The 21,889-nt window shown below is 37.6% G+C and overlaps 1 protein-coding gene across 4 annotated transcripts in view; it reads right to left on the reverse strand.

Moving 5' to 3' along the window:
• The window catches only part of VPS41 (VPS41 subunit of HOPS complex), a 110,151-nt gene that overhangs the window by 13,488 nt on the left and 74,774 nt on the right, over window positions 1-21,889 (reverse strand). For all 4 annotated transcript variants that reach the window (XM_039715131.1, XM_039715132.1, XM_039715134.1 and 1 more), the window contains 12 exons: window positions 19,653-19,782; window positions 17,844-17,959; window positions 16,385-16,441; window positions 14,121-14,182; window positions 13,194-13,275; window positions 7,585-7,677; window positions 6,977-7,104; window positions 5,939-6,083; window positions 4,640-4,681; window positions 4,506-4,556; window positions 3,129-3,266; window positions 305-359 (listed from right to left, as the gene is read on the reverse strand). In XM_039715131.1, the coding sequence (XP_039571065.1) occupies window positions 305-359; window positions 3,129-3,266; window positions 4,506-4,556; window positions 4,640-4,681; window positions 5,939-6,083; window positions 6,977-7,104; window positions 7,585-7,677; window positions 13,194-13,275; window positions 14,121-14,182; window positions 16,385-16,441; window positions 17,844-17,959; window positions 19,653-19,782 (1,099 nt within the window). The remainder of the gene's footprint in view (window positions 1-304; window positions 360-3,128; window positions 3,267-4,505; window positions 4,557-4,639; window positions 4,682-5,938; window positions 6,084-6,976; window positions 7,105-7,584; window positions 7,678-13,193; window positions 13,276-14,120; window positions 14,183-16,384; window positions 16,442-17,843; window positions 17,960-19,652; window positions 19,783-21,889) is intronic.

A 21,889-nucleotide genomic window follows, 5' to 3' on the forward strand; every position in this document is an offset into this window, starting at 1 on the left:
CTCCTCTCTTTTCAAAACCAACAGTATTACTATTCTCTTGGAGATTGTACCAGAAATACCTCCCCACCCAACTTGTTCCCGATAGCCTCTGCAACACTTCCAGTACTCTAGAAGAACACCAAGTAAAAAACATAGTAACACAATATATGAAGTTAAGACATCATATCCATCCAGTGCTTTGTTTTTTCTTTCTAAATCATGTTATTTGATTTAGATATTAGAGAATATATCTTCACACCATAAACTTTATTACAAGTTTAAAACTGTTATAATTGATCACAGTTATTTATTCTGAGTTACTTACTCAGAAGATAGACTGTCTCTTCTACAAAGTTCCTCTGCTGGCAGATCTCAAGAGCCTTAAATACAAGGGGAGAGAAGAGATAAGAGAACATAAGGAAACCATGCAACATGAAATTTTATTGATCGCAAATGCTGCAAGAAGCTTGAAGTGATTTTTCTATGAAGTTACATTATTAATCTTAACAGGAATGCAGCTCCCTTAATAAGCACTGCCAAGTCCTCTGCCAAGGCCTTAATTAAGAAACTTTGTGACTTGCATGACTCTCTTTAAAATTCTTCTCTGAGACTGAATAAATCTGGGGACAGAACAGGTATTTCAGTCCGGACTATGTCAACCTCTGCTTTTAATTCTATGGGCAACGTCTTCATTTTACCTCCAAAAGTCAAAAGCTGGTTAATACAAAACATTAAGGTTATCTACTATTAAGACTTGCTTCCTGTGGGTGGACTTGTGTGGTCTCTTCTCTAGTGATGGAAGTCTGCTTTACATTCATTAATAAGACAAGGGTGAAAATCTCCTTAGGCCAGAGTGGTTTCAGGAGAGAGAGTGCCCTCCAAATTTTGTATCAAAAAAGTTGGAAACCAGCACAATTATAAAAACTACCAAACTGATTACCAATGAGTTTGTAGTAATAAGAAATCAGCAGGGCTGGTATGCCATAAACAATGCCATGTCTGTTTCCAGAAACAGAAAGCAAACTCAAGATTCATAGCATTCCTGTAAAGACAACTGTTCACCAACCTTCACACTTGGAAATCAAAATTTTAAATACATAAAGTACAGCTATAATCAAAGATAAGGTAGGAATTTACTTTTCCTTCAAATTCTCTTTTTTTCAGAAAGGTTACTATGAAGATCAGAGGTATGGACAACAAATTTTGGGCTAGGGGTAAGTGAATTACCAACTAGATATTTCAGGTGAATGAAGATATGAATAATGCTAATAAGTTATACACACAACTGACAGCCCTCTATTTCCTCTCCACTTAAGAGGTAAACTACAAAGCACCAGGTATTCAGTAGTTCTAGATACTGCTATTTCCTGACTGTCATGCTCCCTCTAGAGGAAAACAGGGAACATTCCTACTTCTCTTCCAGCTAATTTTTAAAATGTTTGCTAAACTGAACTTGACTAAAAGTGGTTTACTTCTAGAGAGCACAAATTATTTCTTCTTGATGAGTTTGTAATTTCATTAGAGCAATAATAAGAGTGGATTTTTTCAAATAGAAATTTCTTTTTGTGATGTATATACCGTGTTGGAACTTGCTTAATAGGAACTGAAAATAGAGGTAACTGGGAAATTCTTAGTCCTCTTTTCTATTTCTTAGAACAAAGATCTGTATGTCACAAGAAGTGTTATTACACAGCATGCATGGTAAGAAGTATAATTACAGAATTAACACTATCTTTTTGTCTCTTCCTTAGTGACTTACTGAAAGATGTTAACATTTTAACATTAAGGTTACACATTTTTTCTGACATTCTTCTCTCTTGACTTTGGTGATTACTGCACCACACCTTCCAGAAGCTGATGGGTCTCTGACCTATTCTTGTTCATAGCCTGTATCTTCAGCAAAAGCAATGCCAGCAATGAGCATCATTTTCACACAGCACTTTTCTGCACCACCTGCCACTAAAGACAGGAGGCTGGATGTGCAATAACTAAAATTAATTTGTCTCAAAATAAAAAAAAATGCAGGTGAGGTTTTATACATAAACCCATGATCACATGACTAATACATAAGGCAGAAACTAAGAATCAGAAAGTTAAAAACAAGTAAATCAATATTGTAGACCAAAGTTTCTGGCTGGAAACCTCTCATGCTCACTGCCTAAACTAGTCAATCTAGTTTCAGATAATGGTTTCAACAAATCCCAAGTCTCCAATCTAAGAACATATAATAATCTAAGAAAGTATTTTCCAGTAGATAAAAGCATGCAAAACAAGAGATGTACCAGGAAAAGTACTAGTTTTCTTCGGAATGTTAACCATGTGAAATACCACATTCAATATTACACTTGGAAACTACTCCACTGTGTCATCATTATAGCTACATATGGATAGGCATCCTTTCACAAGGTCTGCTCTGCTCAGCCATTAACAGCAACAAATATAAATAATAAAATACTGACCCATCTATACTGCAAAACTTGGAATTTCCATTTGTTTCACATTAATTCAAGCAGGGAAAACAACTCAAGATTAGCCTTACCTTTATGCATTTTGTAATGTGACAAGAAAGTGCAAGGAAGGAAAATAGAAAAAAATATAAAAATATTGGAAGATGGAAACCTGGTACTCTGTAAAACCCCAAGTGCATCAGCCAAATTACAAAGACAAAATACTTTAGCCCTGTTAGTTCAGTGACCTATAATGTGTATATTATTAAACAGAAACTTATGGCCTTACAATAAAAAGATAGAATAACTACAGTTACAGCTACTGGTTTTTCAAGATCTAACACTGACAGCTCCTAGATTTGGCAAAATGACTGTCAATTTCTTGAAACCATAACCTACTGTTCAGTCAGGCTAAGCACTGATGAGTAGGTATGTTGTAGCTAGAACTGTAGTCAGAACTGTAGTCAGAACTTCTGCATTAAAAATATCCATCAATTCCTGCCCTGTGAGCTGAGAGAGGAAAGTCTCAGGTGTCATCAGCTCTGCAAACCAAACTGCAGGTGATGGTCACAAACTTAAAGGATCCCTCATATTGGCAGTAGAGGGCAGTACCAGACACAGCTTGAAATTCTCAAGACTACAAGCTACAGACCAGGACCTTGATAAAAATCAAGGACCGATGCTTAGATTTTTGGGGCTTACCTTCTCCAATGGGCAGTGTGTGCTGTCTCTGAGAAATGGAAGTAAGTTTGGTCGATCATATTCAGCATAAAGGCTGATCTGTTTCTCATGATACCGTTGGCCTTTATGGTGGTCTCTCTTGAAAAGCTTGTGTAAATACTAGGAGTCAAAAAAGAATCCTAATTAAAACTCATGTATTCAATATTATTATGGAATTATAGAAACTCCTGAGTTGGAAGGGAACCACATAGATAATCAAATTCCAACTTCTGGCCCTGCACAGGACAGCCCCAGGAACCGCACCATGTTCCTGAGAGCATTGTCCAAATGCTTCTTGAACTCAGATAGGTTTGATGCTGTGACCACTTCCCCAGGGTGGAAGCCTGTTCCAATGCCCAGCCACTGTGGTGGGCAAAGCTTTTCCTAATATCTAACCTAAACCTCCCCTGACACAGCTTCATGCTGTTCCCTTGGGTCCTGTCACAGGCCACCAGAGAAAAGATTAGTGCCTGCTGATGCTTCCCTTGTGAAGACGGTGTAAATAGCTACAAGGATTCCCCTCAGACTCCTCTTCTCCAGGCTGAACAAAATCAAGTGATCTCAGCTGCTCTTTGTGTGGCTTCTCCTCTAGACCATTCACCATCTTCGTTGCTTTCCTCTGTATGCATCCCTTCTGTAAACTGACAGTCTGTCAGTTGCCTCTGCAAAGCTCTTGGGCTGTGGACTGCACTTTTCATAGATCTGCTTCCCATAATCAGATCTCTAACCCATAAATCACCTCTTCACCAGATTAACACCTGAGCTCTATCTGTAACCAGCAGCAAGTTAAACTTCCCTCTCTAATACAGCCCAAGCCCACAGTCCCATATTATGTACTCCACTGACAGGATGTTCAAACCAAAGAGGAGCTTTTGGAATAGCATTGTGGAGCCACAGCCTTACAGTGATACTGTAATTCTGTACAAACAAGAACAGTTCAACAGTGTATCGAAGTTACAGCTCCAGAAAAATAAGCAATTCACTTTCTCTGTGGATCAGCAAAATGTATTTTAGAGCTGCACCCACCAACCAATCCCATTGTTGGGTAGGGAAAAAGGAGGAATAAAAGCAAGAAGTAATTGACCAGAAAAGACAAGTGTTTACAATGCTATAAGGAGATATTAATAAGCCTACATTATGTTACCAAATTCTCACAGGTACACATTTTAGGATCATTTAACTACTGTGAAGAGGCTATAGCCATGCTAAATAGGAAACTGGCAGAAGTAGCCACTTTGATGGTTTATGACATTTCAGTGTCACGTGCACTTTAACAAGATAAACACACCTGTAAAAGGTATGTCCAGCCAAGATTTTACTCAGCTCAACTTGAAATCAACAGAATACAGGAATACTTACCACATGCTGTAACTCAGGCCTATTTTCTAATTCTTCAACAACTCTGTCAATCTGAAACAAAACAAACCTTTGATAAACATCACATTTACAAGACTGGAAAAAGGACTGCCAAGCCACGAACTTGTTATACTCACGGAAATTTTATCTTCATTATCCAAAAGCATGTCTACTGCTTTCTACAACAGAGAAAGAGAACTCAAGTAGGTAACAGGTACACATATTTTCTTACACTCTATATAGTATTATGCTTATTCACTGATGGGCATCAGAATGACAAACCTACTCTTTTCAGCAACAGAAATTCAGAGACCAATTTACATAACACCAGCATCCTGACAGCACAGCATCACAGTATTCTTCCAGAATACTTCTCTTAAGTTCCCTCTTAATAGCAGTAAATGCTGTGCGCCTACACTGCAGGTTAAGTATGCCCACTGAATCACCACCAGTCACAAAAAGCTACTGCCAAATAATGTAGAAATACCACTTGCTCCATCTCAAAAGGGTGATGACTATGTAAGAAACACACAATTCAACCTGCCTCACAACTGGATTCCTCCAAACTACCTGGAGACAAATACCATCAATCAAGCAGACAAGACCATGTAAGCCAAGTAGCCACAAGGATTTAGGTTCTGCTTCCTTTTTCAGGAGCAAACTTTTGCTTCACTTTCAAAAAATACCAAAGCACAGATTCCTGATACGACTTATTCTATAGGATTAAAAAAAAATATTTCTCCATGAATGGAGAAAAATGGGCATAGTAAAGATGATCACCAATAGTAGAGATCCTTATTAGCTACAGTGCTTAAACAACTATTGCACTGAAAAAAGAGATCTACTTGGTTATCTTCCCAGTGATCACATCAAAATTAATGTGCTTGGGTTTTACAGCGAACTGGAAAGAAAGAAGATAGAATTCAATATGGAATGAACACTTCCTGATTTTCAGAATTTAGGTTAATACCCTTGTATACTTTCAGGAGCAGATTAATTTTCTGTGGTGAAAGGAGAATGGCAAGTGCATTTAATATATGCTTAAATAAATTCACTACCTCCTTTCTTTGGCTTATTAATACCATTATTTGATTCAAAATACAGACAGAATAACATAGTGAAATTATACTCTGTGTGAAATGATATTCAATGTTGTGACTTGAGAACCACAACAATGTTCTCAAATGATGCGGACACTCTTCTCACCAAGAGTGACAAATGGAAATGGAAAGGAAATACATATGGAAATATGAAGGAAAAAATAATCCTTGGGTCAATTATTTTGCAATCCAGGCAAACAATCTTCCTTATCTCAGAATGTATCCAGATGCTGCGAACACACTCTCTGCCTCAACATCATCTATAGATAATTTATTTTTAATCTGTTAAATTTTATCTAGAGGAAAGTGAATATAAAATCATTAGGATCACTATACCTCTGAATCAAAATCCATGAGCAGAACAATTTTGTCTCTGATAGAACTGAACAGATTGTGCTTGTGGATCAACTGGAAGACATCTTTGTGCCTCAGAGTTAGGTAGATTTCTAGGGCCCTGCCATAGCGCTGATCGTAAGTGTACCTGATAAAAACAGGATTACAATACATGTAATTTTACATACTTAAGTGTAGGAAAATCAATTATGAGAGAAAATATAAACATACTCTAGTATGTAAAACGTTACGATACTACTTGATTTTATAAATATCTAAACAGACCTGTGATTCATTTTTGTAAAGGGAAATAAACATCAGGCAACATTAATTTCACCTCTGTTTATATTGGCCTTCATATGTGTTCAGACCTGCAGTTTTCTGCATTTTCATTCTCCATTTTCAACTCACACAAAATGCTAACCTTTCAATTCTTGGAAACCAACTGGAACATTCTTCAAAGCTAAAAAACCATTGTTATCTTAAAACTTTTGGGCAGATTTTAACATAGCAATAGACAGTAACTCTTCTTTCTTCAAAGAAGCAGTAAAAAAATAACAGTGATCAGGCTGAGAAAAATCAAAGAGCTTTATCCCTATATGAAGTGACCAAGAACCAGATCAGTTTTGGCACATTTTCCAGTCACATATTTCCATCCATGCAGTAAACCTCAATACATTACTTCTTAAATACACCCACCATTTTATTTTTACATGCGTAATTCTGAAATGCACACTTCAGAAAAGAGGTTTCCTGTGACAGCATGAAGAGAAATGTTAGTTATTTACTTTGGAAAGAGGAGTTGGAAATCCAATCTCATGCTTAACAATTTCATACTGCTTTCATACCCGTTGTGAACATTACAAGGAAGGGTAAAGAATTGCTAAGCTGTGAAATAAGCAGAGTGTAGAGGAGAGAAAGCCAACACTCTGTAGATGTAGCAAAGAAGATTTCTGTTACGAGAACTAAACAAATATGAATAAACTGCAGTACACTGTTTTAAGTGTACTTTTTGTAACAGGAATTTAAAACTGTACTTACAGTTCTGCAAGTGTTTGTAGCAAAGTCCTGTTCTGTGGATCTTTCTTCAGGTGATCCACTACAGCTTGAACTATGATTGTGTTGTTGTACAGATCTCCAGGCCACTCTTTTATTAGGGTTGCAAACCCCTAAAAGTATAAGAGATTGTAACAGAAATAGAAAGAATGGCCTAAGGAGCATTTCAAAACATCAAAGCTTCAGCTAAACCTCTGAGATGATATCTGCTGTCCTTAACCTTTAAGGAACTTTCATGTGCCCACAGACATCTGCAGAACACAGATTTTTCCTTCTTAGGGCAATGTTATTACAATTCATGAAGATGAGTCTCTTTCAGCTGCTGTAGGCTTTGTGCATCACTTCAACCACTTATGCTACATTAAAAAACCTAAAAATAACAGTCAAATAATCAATCTCACGGTATTTGCAGGCTTTGAAGAACATTCTATTTATTCTCTTAAAATTAAAATTCAACTTTTAAATATTGTCATTATTGTGGAACTCTCCACTGATAATCTGCTTGAATACAGCAGAGGATTTGCTGCCAGAATTCTTTACTGCTAAGGGTATTTGGCTGGCAAAAACTATGTGGACACATCAGGCTGTAGTACCTCATAGTCACTTTCCAAAAATTCATGCAGGACCATTTCGTAGATCAGAGGTTTCAAAACTGGATCTCGTCTTGGCAAGTAACGACTAATTGCCTATAGGAACAAAGCGAACAGAGTGTCAGATGGTGGATGACATGTAACATCCTGGTACACTGATAGAAAAAAAAAAGTTGTGAAACAAAAGAAAAAGGCTATATGCAAAACATGGTCCCTGGTATTCACTGGAAACCTTATAAACTCATACTTGTAAGCAGCATAATAATGAAATAATAATGAAATTATTTCCTTTAGGATTATACACACTGGAATTTTATAACTCACTTGAAAGAACTATCATTTGAGAGACAGGTGGCAAGATACTAATTAGAATAGGAGAATCAGCCATTGTCTTTAAAAGACCAGTAGTCATTTAGAAAACAAAACCCATAAAAGACTCAGAACAAGAATGTTTTCAAAATCCATTTTGTTAAGTCTTGGCCTTTTAAAAAGGTACAAGGATTCATTAGCTGAAAAACGTGTTGTAGTGGATTGACCCTGACTGGACACTAAGTATCCAACAAAGCCACTCTCTCACTTCCCTCCACAACTGGACAGAGGAGAAAAAATATAACAAAGGGTTCGTGGGTTAAGATAAGATCCAGGGATCACTCACCAAATACCATCATAGCAAAACAGACTCGCATTTGGGATAGTAACTGAATTTATTAATAACCAAACCAGAGCAGGATAATAATAAATGAAATAATCTCAAACACACCTTCCCCCATCCATTCCTCCTTCTTGGACTCTACCTCCTTCACCCCAGAAACACAGGAAGACAGGGAATGGGGACTGATTGACAGGGAATGATTGTCAGCTCATCACACGCTGCTTCTTTTGCTGCTCAGGTAGAGAAGTCCTTCTCCTTCTCCAGCCTGGAGTCCCTCCCACAGGAGACAGATCTTCACAAACTTCTTTAGCATGAATCCATCCCCATGAACTGCTGCAGTCTGGGTCACTCTTCTATTGGATACAGTCCTTCAGGCACAGTCTGCTCCAGCATGGGCTCCTACATGGGCTGCAGGTGGATCTCTGCATTCCCTTTGTCCTCCATGGGCTGCAGGCACACAGCTGCTTCATGGTCTTCACCATGGTCTGCAGAGGAATCTCTGCTCTGGTGCTTGGAGCACCTCCTCTTCCTCCTTCTCCACTGACCTTGATGTCTTGCAGAGTTGTTTCCTCTCTCATATTATCACTCAGTTCTTCCCTGGTCACAGTCACAACTGTGCAATAACTTTTTTTCTTTGTTTTAAATCTGTTCTTGCAGAGGAGTTCCTATCATTCCTGACTGGCTTGATTGTGGCCAGCAGCAGGTCCCCTCCTGGAGCTGGCTGACATTGGCTCTGATGGATATGGGGGAAGCTTCTGCCAGCTTCTCACAGAAGCCACTTCTGTAGTACTCCCACTACCAGAACCTGATCATGCAAGCAAAATATATATGTAATTTTGAATTATGACTTACTTTGGGGTCACCATGTTCTATGAAGGGCTATTTTTACATATGCAATTGAAAATTAATTTCAAAATATATCTCTCCATGAAAAGGGTGAAGGCATATGATCTGCTACTGTATAGAAGGTGTTAAGGAATTGCATTCCAGCAAGCAAGAGATGAGAAGCTGCCAGAATAAATCAGTTCATACCCTGGAATTTCAGCATAGCATCTAATTAGCACTACTATTCCATGCAACTAGAGGCCAAGATTACTTCCACCTGCCAAAATAAATCCCACTGCTAGCTGTCGGGGGATTGTAGGGTTTGTAGCTGACGGACCAGCTGGCAGACCAACACCAGTGAAATTCCTCCAAATGCTCAGAGATGTTGCCTGCTATTGGCACATGGTACAATAGCATTTTGTTACTGAAGTTGCTTGAACAAAGCAGGAAAAAACCATCTCACTACATTTTAGACCTCTCCTCTCCCTGTGCTGTTTGGACTTGGCCAGTTTTGGAAATGTAGTGTTGCCAACATCAGCTCCCACCAGCTGTCACAGGATTTATCAGTTGACTCAGGGTACAGTTTTGATGGCTGCTAAGGGTTATCATATTCCTGACCCCTTCATATAAAATATCTTTTGACCATAGAGAAAGCAAGCTAGACATTAAGTGGAGACTCAAAGGCAGAAGACAATCTCCAATGGCTGTTTTCACTCCCACTTTCTGCCTTCCTGCTACCTCCTAAATGAACAACCTCCACCAACACACTGTTGCAACTCTTGGCTGAAGTTTGGCCATACAGCAAGCTCTGGAGAGGTGTAGTTTCCTTGTGTGTGAGCCCAGCTGCTTTGTGCAGGAAATGTCTCCTGCCCTATGTAAAAACACAGCCACCTCCTGCAGTTTGACCACCATGCTTGGGAAAGCATACAGGAAGCACGTAAGAAGCATACAAGTTATTTTTAAGCCTTGGCACAAAGGTGACCCATGCTAGAGGTTACAAACTCTTCCTATTTTATTTTTAAGTTACAGTTAGGGAGCGAGATCAGGCAAAAAAGCTTCTGAATCAGACAGCCTTTGTACCAATTCTTAAACTATGTGATAAAGTGACTTTAAATAAAAAAGGGGTACATAGAGAGAAATATTTTCTTCCCTTGTTTCTTTTCAAGATCTGCTTTCAGACTTTTCATCAATAAATGTGAGGATGAGGTATACACAAGAAAACGCATACAAAAGTTGACATGAGATAGCCTAAACCATCTTACCAATAAGGTGAGAACAACAATTATTTATTCCTCAAAGGCTATCTAAGAGATCCAAGAGCCTGCCAGGATAGTGCTTCTCTCTGCTATGCCTGTTACAGTCCAGTGAAGTCTTTCAAATGTCTTCCATCCAGTGTTTTGGTTAAAGCACTGCTGCTGCTAGCTGATCATCCTGTAACACTGCTGTAAATTGCTGCTGTCAAGTCACAGCAAACAGAATGGAGGGTATCCCTCATGCCACAACAGTCGGCACTCACAGGAGTTTGAAACCTTCCTTTGAACCATCCACCTTCCTCAGCTGCCTGAGCTGAGACATTAGATTTTATACTGAAGTGACTTGAGCACAAGTGATACCATTTGGGTTTTGCCTTTTTTTCTATGTTCTCTGTATTCCTCACACATGTATTGTAACTCTGTCACCTATTGTAGTATTGACTAGTTTTCCCAGTACTTTTTCCATGGCCTTTCCTTAAGCAAAAAACCAAAAATTCCAGAGCTCCAAGCACCAGGAGGTACAAGGCCCTCTTGGTTCTTCCTGGGAACCAAGGCCGAGAACAACTCTTAGAGATACATTTTCATGGACAAAGTACAACTAGCGCAGAAGGGGGGCTCCAGAGAAGAGTCTTGACCTGGGGTGGAATTGCATCACCACTTGTCCTCCTAATTGGTGCTTTTTATCAATTATGCTAATTTCCTAAAACCTATAAATGTGTACTCATCTCTGTAGGGGTGGGCTTTTGTGGACACCTTTCCATAACTGCTCCTGAAGGCCTTCAACTAAAGATTCTCTTTTATACTACCTCCTTCCTAAAATTATGTCAAATTTAATTTCCAACTTGGGCAAAAGGCAGCACAAGCATGTAACTTCCTCAAGCCACCACTGCTGGAGCAGGAGAGGAACAGATCACTGCAAGGCTCTAGAGTCTTGAAACTGACACAACTAGGTTTCATAGAGGATGCTCATTGAAGACAAGAGACATCAAGATATCAAAATGCAATCTTTGGTAGCCAAACAGGACCGCTTAATAGAGAACACTCAGAAACCCCCTAAAATCACACACAAACAACAACACTCATCCCATAGAATTTGACATTGGGGTATCACTAATTCCTCTGAGCAGGAAGTAAATTTCAATTTTAGTTTACTGTCACCTTAGTTATAGGCAAATCATGCTAGATTTGAAAAATCAGATTTCAGACAACAACAGATTTCAGAAGAGAGAAGGAGAAGGACTCCTCTACCTGAGCAGACAAAGAAGCAACGTGTGATGAGCTGACAATCATTCCCTGTCAATCAATCCCCATTCCCTGTCTTCCTGTGTCTGAAATCTGTTGTTGCCTGAAAACTTATAAGCAGTGCAAATTCTTCCAAGATAATTCTGTTTTGAAATAAACTCTATTTCCACATCTCAATAGTCTCCTCATCAGGGCTGAAAGCCATTATAGGCCAGTTACAATATGGTGTTTAATATCTGCTAGTCACGTAAATAGGTAAAAATTCCACACAAGTGATCCCAAGCATTACAAGGACCCCTTAATTCAGATCTGGCTCAGTTTAGTTAATCCCTTATGATACTCAGACATCTGTAGAAATCTGGGAAAAGTTATATGCAACTGAAATAGTGAAATAAGGCAGGCATTTTCTAGAAATGCAACTTAAAGCTGAATAATGTAATGGACTGCATCTCATGTATTCCTGAGAGTTCCTGGGCCTAGGCTCTAAGAAGAAAAGAGATATTCTAAAGGCTGAAAACAGCCAACTGTTTAGAAAACTGGTAATTGAGGCGAGATGTTTTTGCAACAAACCTGCGAATATTTTTGTATTTTACAGTCTGTTGGATGATGTAAGTGGAGACAACAGAAACATCCTTCCAGATATTTGCAGCTAAAAAAGAAAATGAACCCAAAAGAAGAAGCAGTGTATAAAAAAAAATCACCTGTACCTGCATTCAAGTCCTTTACTGGACTGAAATAAACAAACAGAAACATAGGATTTCATCTTCCAAAGTAGTAAAGAATGCACCAAACCACAAAGAAGTCATACTAAAGGCAAGGCTGTTTATGCACTGGAGTGGCCCTGAAACCAAAGTTAGACGTTTCTGAAATTCATAATGCTGAAACCCTTTTGGTCTTTGAACAGAATTAAATAGCTCAAAACCAGCAAGGGACTGCATGCTGTGAGATCTTAATAGTATTTCCTTTTTGGCTCATTGAGTTTGAATAGGAAGACATAAAATTGAGAAGTAAATGTACACATGTTACCAAAGGGAGTGTGCATAAAGTTTTCAATTGGTTTAGCAGTGACAGTACTAGGTTTTATGTCCTATGCAATTTATTAACTGAGACTCTCACATTAAATGTGTACTGTTGTAGTAGCTGACTTGTGACTAGGGAAAACACCAGGCAGTGCAGACTGCTCCTCTTTCTCACCACCATTTCTAGCACACTGCATAGGTTTTCACTGCTGCTTTGCAATTCTTTAACACTTAAAGTTGCAATGGACCTGGATTTGCCAGAATGATGGGCACCCACATAGCCTATTTTCCTTAATAACTGGGGTAGATTTTTTAGGACATACTGGAAACAAATGAAAAGTAAATGGGAAAGATGTAACTGTGAGCATCTTAGCAAGTAAAAGCTTTGGGGGCAGGTGTTTCACGTTGGAGACTGCCAACAAGTAAAATAAGTAGCACTATGCCTCCAATCTTGTTTTAAGTAATTTACACATCAATTGGAAAGACAGCTGTCTAGAAACAAACAGAGATCTGGGGCAGCAATACCAGGCCCATTAAATGTGATGCTTTAGATACTTGGTCAATACAAACAGTAAGTACAACATACAAATTACTTGAGTGCAAACACAGGAATTAACTTACTTTAAGCTGACCTATTTCTTTAAACTTGTAAACTTCAAATTCCCAGAGTTCTGTGTTTTTGCCAAGGATTTTCTGGCACTTTCTGCAAGGAAAATGAAAGAGATGAGAACAAAAGTAAGTACATAAAGTAATACAAAGGTGACAGCATTACTACAAGGATTCCTTTCTTCGTCTCCCTATCATGACACTTGTAAAAGTGACTTATTTTGGCAACCACCACTTTAAGTAGAGTATGCCAGGTTCTCTTCCTTTCAAACCTTAAAATTTTGTTGCATCCGAGACGACTAACTGCTTATTATGCATTCATCCTTAGTGATTAGGGCCATATTAGCTTTCATAGAATTATGGCATGGTTTGGATTGGAAGGGAGCTTAAACATCATCTAGTTGAAATCCACACACCATAGGCAGAGATGCCACCCTCTTGGATAGCTTTATGAGTGAAGTCTTTAAATCTCAGCTGAGAAAAATTGAACACTTAAAAAGATATGCTTATGCTTACATGTACATGAACACAAAAACCTTGGATAATTTCTGATCCTTACTTTAGATTCTCATGTTTGACATTATTATTTATACCTATGCAAAATTAAATTATTTTCTGATGGTCTTATGTGCAATGACACACTAATAAAATGAGTTTATCAAAATCCAAAGAAAACCTTAGTTTTGAAAATCTAGTGTGACCTTGAAAAATCAAGGCTTACTTTCAAAAATATATGCCTCAATTCCAGTTAAAACTTTTAGGTCACTACAGGCAAAAAAATACATGGCACTGCAATACACCTCTATGTTTTGAAACTTGAGAAATTCCAGAACACACAGAAAATCAACATGCGCAAATACTTCAGAATCAATAATTTGTTTTTGCTTTTTCCCCACACAGACACATTTCAGCCAGCAAAGAACATCTTTAATACTAGATTACCGAGCAGCCAGATCATACTCTCCTTTCTCCACCAGGTGATTTATATAGGCTAAGCCAATGTCCTAGAGGGAATAAAACCAGAGAATTAGTTATAAAAGTTTGGAAGTGAACTACCTGACTACTGTACAGAACTACTGTAACAGTAGTGCATACAGCTGGAAATTCAAGGCTCTAAGTGCATGCCCTGATTCTCCTTTAGAAGTAGGACCCACAGAACAGTCAATACAAAATAATTGCATAGGCTGCTCACAGGTTCAACTAAAGGTGCTCTTTTAAATAATTCTTATAACCTCACTGATGCTGAGAAGACTACCACCTCTAATTATTAAGGATTGTTTGAAACGCATAGCTGATCTTGCTGTGCTTGAATTAGTTCAGAAAGAAAACCACCAGTCATTGTATAAGACATGCTCTTTGTCAACACAGTTTGCAGAGGAGGGCAAAAAGTTGGTTGAGAATATAAATCCTAATGCTGCTCAATAAGGAGCAGGAATTACTGAGAACTTAACAAGATTATTAGTTATTACATACCAAATTTTCTTTCTCAAAGTTCATCACACAAGTAAGTTGCAAAATGTTTCTGATATCTATTAAAATTTTGGAATGAGCCTCCTAATGTAATCTCAACACTCATGTCCATTTTGACACAATGCAGCGTACTCATTGCATAACTTACGAATCCCATCACTAAAAAAAGCACATTGTTTTTAGAAAGAAAAAAAAAAAGAGAAAAGAAAAAAACAAAGCTGTACAATAAAAAAGAAGTCCTTGATTCTTAAAAAAAATTAAACATTTGCATCTTCCGAGGCATAACAATTCTTTGATCAATATCAAGGACAGTACTGACCATAACAGAATATGAATAGGGGTATGCAACAACTTCAACTAGACAATCTACGACAAAGTTAGAAAAAAAATGCACATACACAGGATTTTAGGATTTCATTATGCTATAGGAACTACATTCATATTTTCAACTTCACCATTCCTAAGAAAGAGGCTGACAGAAATCTTCAATTCTCCTGTGGACCAGCTTCCCAGTGAGCAGAGAAGATGTATAAGGAAAAGAGATGTAGATCTGGTTGTTTTAGGATCTCTGTGGTGGCTCAAGAGGTACAGAGGAGCAGTGATAATTACTTCCATCTAAAAAATCCTCAAGGCTACCTGACTTGTCAGGTATCCTGAGTGTGGTGTCACTAGGCAGTGAGAGCATGAGTTGTTTCAAATCAGTGTACCGCTAATCCTTCACTTAGCGCTTCATGTCCACATTTTGTTTCCTCAACACATTCTGTTAGCTTTTGCTTTAGACCAAACTCTAAAAAACTGCTTGTATTTCACTGAATTTAATAATTTATTGCAGAGCAAATTTCTGCAAAGCAAAAGAAAATCTGTGAGGTTTCTTTATTTAGTTTGGTGCTTGTCTGTTTGGCTTTCTTTTTTTCCTCCTAATGCATTGCCAGGACCGCCTTTAACCATTCTTTATACCTTTTGCAAGGGTCACAGAATAGTTTTGTTAAATGCAAACTCTGTGATAGGTAATGGCATGCCATTTAAATCTTGATTCAATTTCTGGACTACAGAAGAATAAAAGTTTTTAAGACATACTGATATACAGCATGCTTATAATATGAGTAATCTGGCAAAAAAATTGAACACATCTTGAACACTTTGTACAGATTTCAATTTAAAGCAGCATCAGTATTAGTGAATTTAAACAAAACCAAACAAACAAAAGGTAAAATTAGTGACAATTTTGTGTCTATTACGCCATTTCCCTTTTTGTTCTAAACATTGATACCCTTTGTTGCTCTGTGAAAGGGACTATAAACATAGGAAATAAATATGTGAGAAAAGGAGTATCTCTTAAACTTTTTACAAAATCCTGTCACATTTACGAGGTATAAGTTAAGAAGAGATTTGTCACTCCTGCCTGCAATCTCTAATAGTGAAATACTGTGTGTTACTTCAAACCACAGTGAATTTATTACAGAAGTAAAAGCAAACAAAAACCCCCATCAGCAATCAGAGAAATAGAATTCTCTTCCTTTCAATGCCAATAGCACCTTTATAAAACATAGATCCTTTTATGTTTCATGGACTAACACTCCTGTTCTGAAGCTGAAACCAAGGAATTGGATGCCAGTTGGAGTATGCCTAACAGATATTGCCTGGTGTTATAAAAAACAGAGAATGTATTTGTTGCATCTCACAGCATTTTAAAAGAAATAAGATATTTTATTTTGAATAGAAGTTCTGAGACTTACCAAAATCTTGTGCTTTTTTATGGTTTTCTGACTGATCTCAGCTGCCATCAAAGCTTCCTATATTCAAAAAGGAGAAAACAGAGAAACCAGTCAAATCTTTCAATATAGAAAGCTCTAGAACTGTATAAATCAACTGTTTTTCAGAGTAGGGTGTTGGAAACACTAGAATTTTTAATGCCATGGCTGGATAAACAGCTTTGAATTCATACTCAAACAAAAGCAGTCAAGCAAAGAGCAAACTACTTTTGTTTCCATCTGGGTTCACTCCACATTATTATATTAAGATCAAATCACAACAAAACACACAATGCAATCACATTTGATCACTTTCAAAAGAGACCACTTCACTACCAAAACCTGTGAAAAAAACCAACAGGAAAAGTGACAAATGGAGGAAAGCTACCTTCCAGTTCCTCAGCCCAAATGTCTTCTTCAGTCAGAATTATTTATATTTAAGTGTCATTTGCTGTTCTTCTTCTTCTAATTTTTTTGAACTTATAGAAAAAAAGCTGGCACTTTTACAAACAAAAATGAAACCTTTAAGCTACATCATAACAGGCCTGTCTACTAACTTGAATGGCTTTCATAAAGGCACATACACAGCTGTCACTTGCAAATTACTGGAGTCTTCAGGGACCAAATGCTGTGATTTACATATATTGCAAAACTGCAGTCATCATACAAGTTTGCTATTCCAATGCAAAAGCATCCACAAGGATTTAAACAAATCTGCATGAGAAATATCATGATTATATTAGCAAAACCAATACAAGCTGAATGGCTTTTCCACCTTTTTTTTCTTATAATGGGCACAGAACAAAAATAAATTAGAATTTGCAAGCTAACTTTATGCACCATAACAAATGTTCTAAGTCAAAAAATGCAGGATATTAGAATTCAGACCACTGTGTGAATGTTCATATGGTATGAAAGAACTTATTGCTTTAGGTGTTTAGATACACATACTGAAACACCAGTACTTATGCAACCAAATGGTGAGCTGTTTTTTTTCCAAGAGAGCTGTATACCCTTGTCTTTTAATATTGGATCAGCCTTATTGTGAGCAACACTACTTTGAGCAGGTGCAGGCACAATTTAAGACCATAGTATTTTACTTTTAAAAGCACAGCTTATTAGTTAACTCTTCTGCAGTTCTAAAGCCAAAACCCAGCTTTAATAATTTTCAGTGTCAGCTAATACATTTCACAACTGATGATGAGAGCAGTATTTTCACCATCTAATTCAGCTACCTCACTTGGGTGAAATTCTGATTAGTTGCTTCAGTAGTGAGACTAACTCTGTAACAGATGGAGTAATGTATAGTTAACTCCCATCCTTTAAAAGCATTTAGTCAATGACTCTAGGAACAGGAACGGTCCAAATGATCTAGCAAAGTCAATCATCCTACTCCAATTTCCAAACAAGGAAAGTCTGAAGGAAAGAATGATGTAAAAATTACTTCGTATTTCTTCTTTTCAAGAAGCCAGTCAATATGATCATCTTGGTCTCGCTCTTTGGCCACAACCACATCTCTTGGGCTGATGATATAAAAAAGTGATTCGCCTTCTGAATACTCTGCAAATGCAGACACAGTTTTATTATTATTATTATATTTTAAGTAAAGTTCTTCTTTTTAGCATACCCTTCAGGGGAATTTACAAAGAGGAAGACAGCAAGGCTACTCCTGCAGGACACACTAGTTTGGATGCTGTATTCCCCAAGAAATTAAAACTGGTTTAAATGGAAAAATATATTTTAAAGAAACACTACAACTTATTGCAAATTCCGATTCATCCACTATGCGTAAAATTTATGATGGTTTAGAAACCATTATTATCCTTTTAGAGGACTATTACACTACACAGCCTGCAATAAACTTATCCTTCCCATCAAGGTCAAGGCCACCAAAAGCATAAATGATAGATGCTATAACCCCTGGGGACACAGTATATCATTACAGCAATGCATTTACAATGCTGCAAGTTAAGGCTATTTGTATAATGCATTTTCTTACACCATAAGCCTTTATTTTTGAGTAAACTCAAACAAAAAGTACTAAAAGGTCAAATCAAATGCAGAAGATGACTGCTCTGAATAGTTATCATTTGGACAGAACCATGAAGAAACAGGAATACTTTGTAGGTACAGAATAGAAAACCATTCACTGTCCAGATCAGTTTCTATAAACACATACAAATACACTCTTGAAATAATACGCAATTCACAAAATAATGCTTGTCTTAAAACCATACATAACATTTAGATTTTTCAGATAAAGTAGAATATTAATAAAGCACAAAAGTACAGCTGTGGACATCAATGTTCTGCTTTGGAAGATGTATAAAGAAACCCCAATTCTACTGATAGCAGCTATGTTTTTGAGGTCAGGAGGAGATAGACTGTATTTCTAGTGGCTTAAGGGCATAGACGTACACAAAGAGTTTTGCCAAGCCTATGATTTGAAGCATGCTGCCCCAGAGGAGATACTTAAAATTCAGATTAATGGATTTTAAAAGCCAGAACAAATGCCTCTGTATAACACAGGCTACAGAATCTTCACCAAGAATTCTGCATCATCTTTGCCATGCATTTTTCTGAGCTACAATATATAGGTCAGAAGACTATCCCATCTTTAAAGGATGGCATATATTGTGCCAGGGCTTAATGTCCCTTCCTGTTACATAATTAAACCTATCTTCTAGGTGAAGCTTGCCAAAATCCAGCTCCTATTAATTCCATTTTACCATTGAGGTCTGTAATATAACTGGCAGCTTTGTCAGTACAGAGAAGCTAAATATCAGTGGGCTCCTTTTAAGTCGACCCATGTACATCTTACTTTTGAAATTATACTTATTCAATCATTCCCTCTAAAGCAGCTTTTCCAGACATTGTGCCACTCATTTCATTATTCCTGAAGCCCTTTGTGTAAAAAGAGCTCCTATGGATCATATGTTCAATAAATTTCCTTCAAAGATATTGCCTTTGACAATACTGAACATTACATGAGGAATATACTTCTGCCTTCTCCAGTATGTCTGACCTAATAGCTGGCATTAAAAATCATGATGTTTAAATACACACACTTGTTTTCTTTCATATGACTGGTTCTTGTGGATTTCCACTCTACACTTCAGTGTCATAAGCAGTTACAGCTGTTCAAGGAGATGACAAAAAGATGACATAAAAATGAAAAAGGAGGTTAAGGACACTCAAATAATTTTTTAAGCAAGGTATGAAAACAAACCAAAACAATATTGAGAACACCTACCTAAATGATAATCACGACATTCATTTTCCTGAAATCCTCGTACTGTTAGTGCATCAGAAGAGATCTCCTCACAGGACTCAGGCAGGGGTTGTACAATATCGAGTCTAGGCCTTGCACAACACTCCACTTCCTAGAAAAATGACACCTTAGTCACCTCCTATACTATTTACCTTAGCAATACCAACTGGTGGTCATCTATAAACAAGGCTGAAATTCAAAAGCTGCAAACATTCACAAAGATGCAGTACTTTGCACTGGCTACTCAGCTGCAAATCATACAAGTTGCAAAGCTGTGCTCCACAGAGTAATTGCATCTGAAGTCAAAGGAAAGTTACTCCAAGTAATCCAAGTTACTCTTTGCTTTCCTTGAAGGGGATCAGTCTCGAGGAGGAGGTATAGATACGACATAGGTCCAATCCTACTCCTGAGTTTGCCCACTACTTTTCTGCTCTTGGTCACAGAGGTTTTCAGGGCTATCACAGATGACTATCAATTGCTTCATTCAACAAGCAACAGAACAATTTAGAACTCATAACCAGCTGGGCTCATGCCCTGAAGGACAGAGCTTTATGAGCCTGGTATTCTGGTATTAAAATAATTATTTTATTTCTTTTTTAAAACTGGTGTTTGATTTTAGGCAGCCAGCAGCAGCAGGGAAAAATTAATCTGAGAATAATATAAAAACTCTGCTGTCCTGATGAACTTAAGAGTAAAATGAACTTTTAAGTGCAATGTAGGTGGTTATGGTAAGATGACATAGTGGATTTTCGCCTTCTGTCCAAGTGAAACTGCTGTCTTCAACTAGCTGTATTTTTAATTAAGTCAAGATCCAAGACAATCCTGTACTTTCTACTTAAGGCTGTGAATTATAGCAAAATATAGAATAAAAGAGAAAGAACATATAGAAAGTAGATTTAAGCAGCTCTAACCTACCCATCTGGAAGTAGCACCACTTGGGTATTTTCTAAATTTAACTGTTCCAGGAAAAAAATACCCAAACCAAAAAACTTCCAAAGCAATTTCAACTGTGATCTAATTTGCAATAAGTAAGAAGATGTCATTTGCAAGCTGTGAAATCAAGTGTAGGAAGACAAGTGTTCCTTGCAACTAAAGGACATTTTTGTAGTGAGCAGCAATTCTGCTGCAAGCTCAGGCAGTTTGGGTTCCACACTAGAAAGTGACCAAAAAACACTAACAATGGAGTTTTCATCACAACAGGACACAGATGCACCATCAGGGACAACTGCACTTCTGTTCCTTCTACAGCTACCCAGAGAACTGAGAAGTTAGTGAAGTCCAGCATTTGGAATTTGTTTAAAGGGCTAATTAAAAGCAAATACATGAGAAAAACTTTTTCCTATGTTCAATTACCATTGTATCACCTGAAATTCCCTTTTCATCTTTCTTTCCTAAAGCAACTAAAATTAGTTTAACCTTTAGCAGTCACTACCTCGTTTACACTAGCTCCTTTCCTGTACTACTTTTTAATTTACAGTGGCATCCCAATTTCCTTGCTCCCTAGCACTTCAACCCACCACTTCTTCCCCCTTCCTTATCCCATTTGTCTGCTTTCTTGTCTTTCACCGACTCTCCCACACGGTGCAGTCTCTTTAGGGAAACACTGCTGTGACATTACTTTTCTCCTTAATATAAATAAAAAAATAACAATCTGACATCCTGAAGTAGAACTAGAAGCTAACCCAAATGATTTCAGAAGGCTCATGCATTTGTTTGAGCCTACAGCATTTCATTGCCTAGCAACTTGTGCACCCAGTTTCTTAAGGTTACTATGGTGATGGTTGTCTAACACAGACATGCTTATCAAAGAGATGATCAAGAGCATCTGCCATTCTCACACTGCAGCTTCAAGGATTTCCTCCACTGCCTTGCCTTTTATTTGGCACTGTGAAATCAATGTCGGAGACAGACACGGCACTTGTCCATGCACAGTAAAAATGGCTGACAAGAATTCTAATTTCTACCTCTCCACACATGGATCTGGGTGTACGCTACTAAATACCTTAGAAGAACTAGGAGATAATGACACCACTCACTCACAATCATTCATTCCACCCCACAGTCCCTCTTATGCTTGAGTTGATCAACTTCACTACTCTCATTTCTTTTGAGATGCAGTGTCAGCAAGCTCCTCTTATGGCCAAACAAGATTCTTTATTTCTTCTGGTGCAGAAACATTAGGAAGAAAGAGAGAAAAGGAGAGGAAAGGGGTGGGGGGG

The sequence above is a fragment of the Passer montanus genome, unplaced genomic scaffold (genome assembly GCF_014805655.1).
Source record: "Passer montanus isolate IOZ18808 unplaced genomic scaffold, ASM1480565v1 scaffold32, whole genome shotgun sequence".
Lineage (NCBI taxonomy): Eukaryota > Metazoa > Chordata > Aves > Passeriformes > Passeridae > Passer > Passer montanus.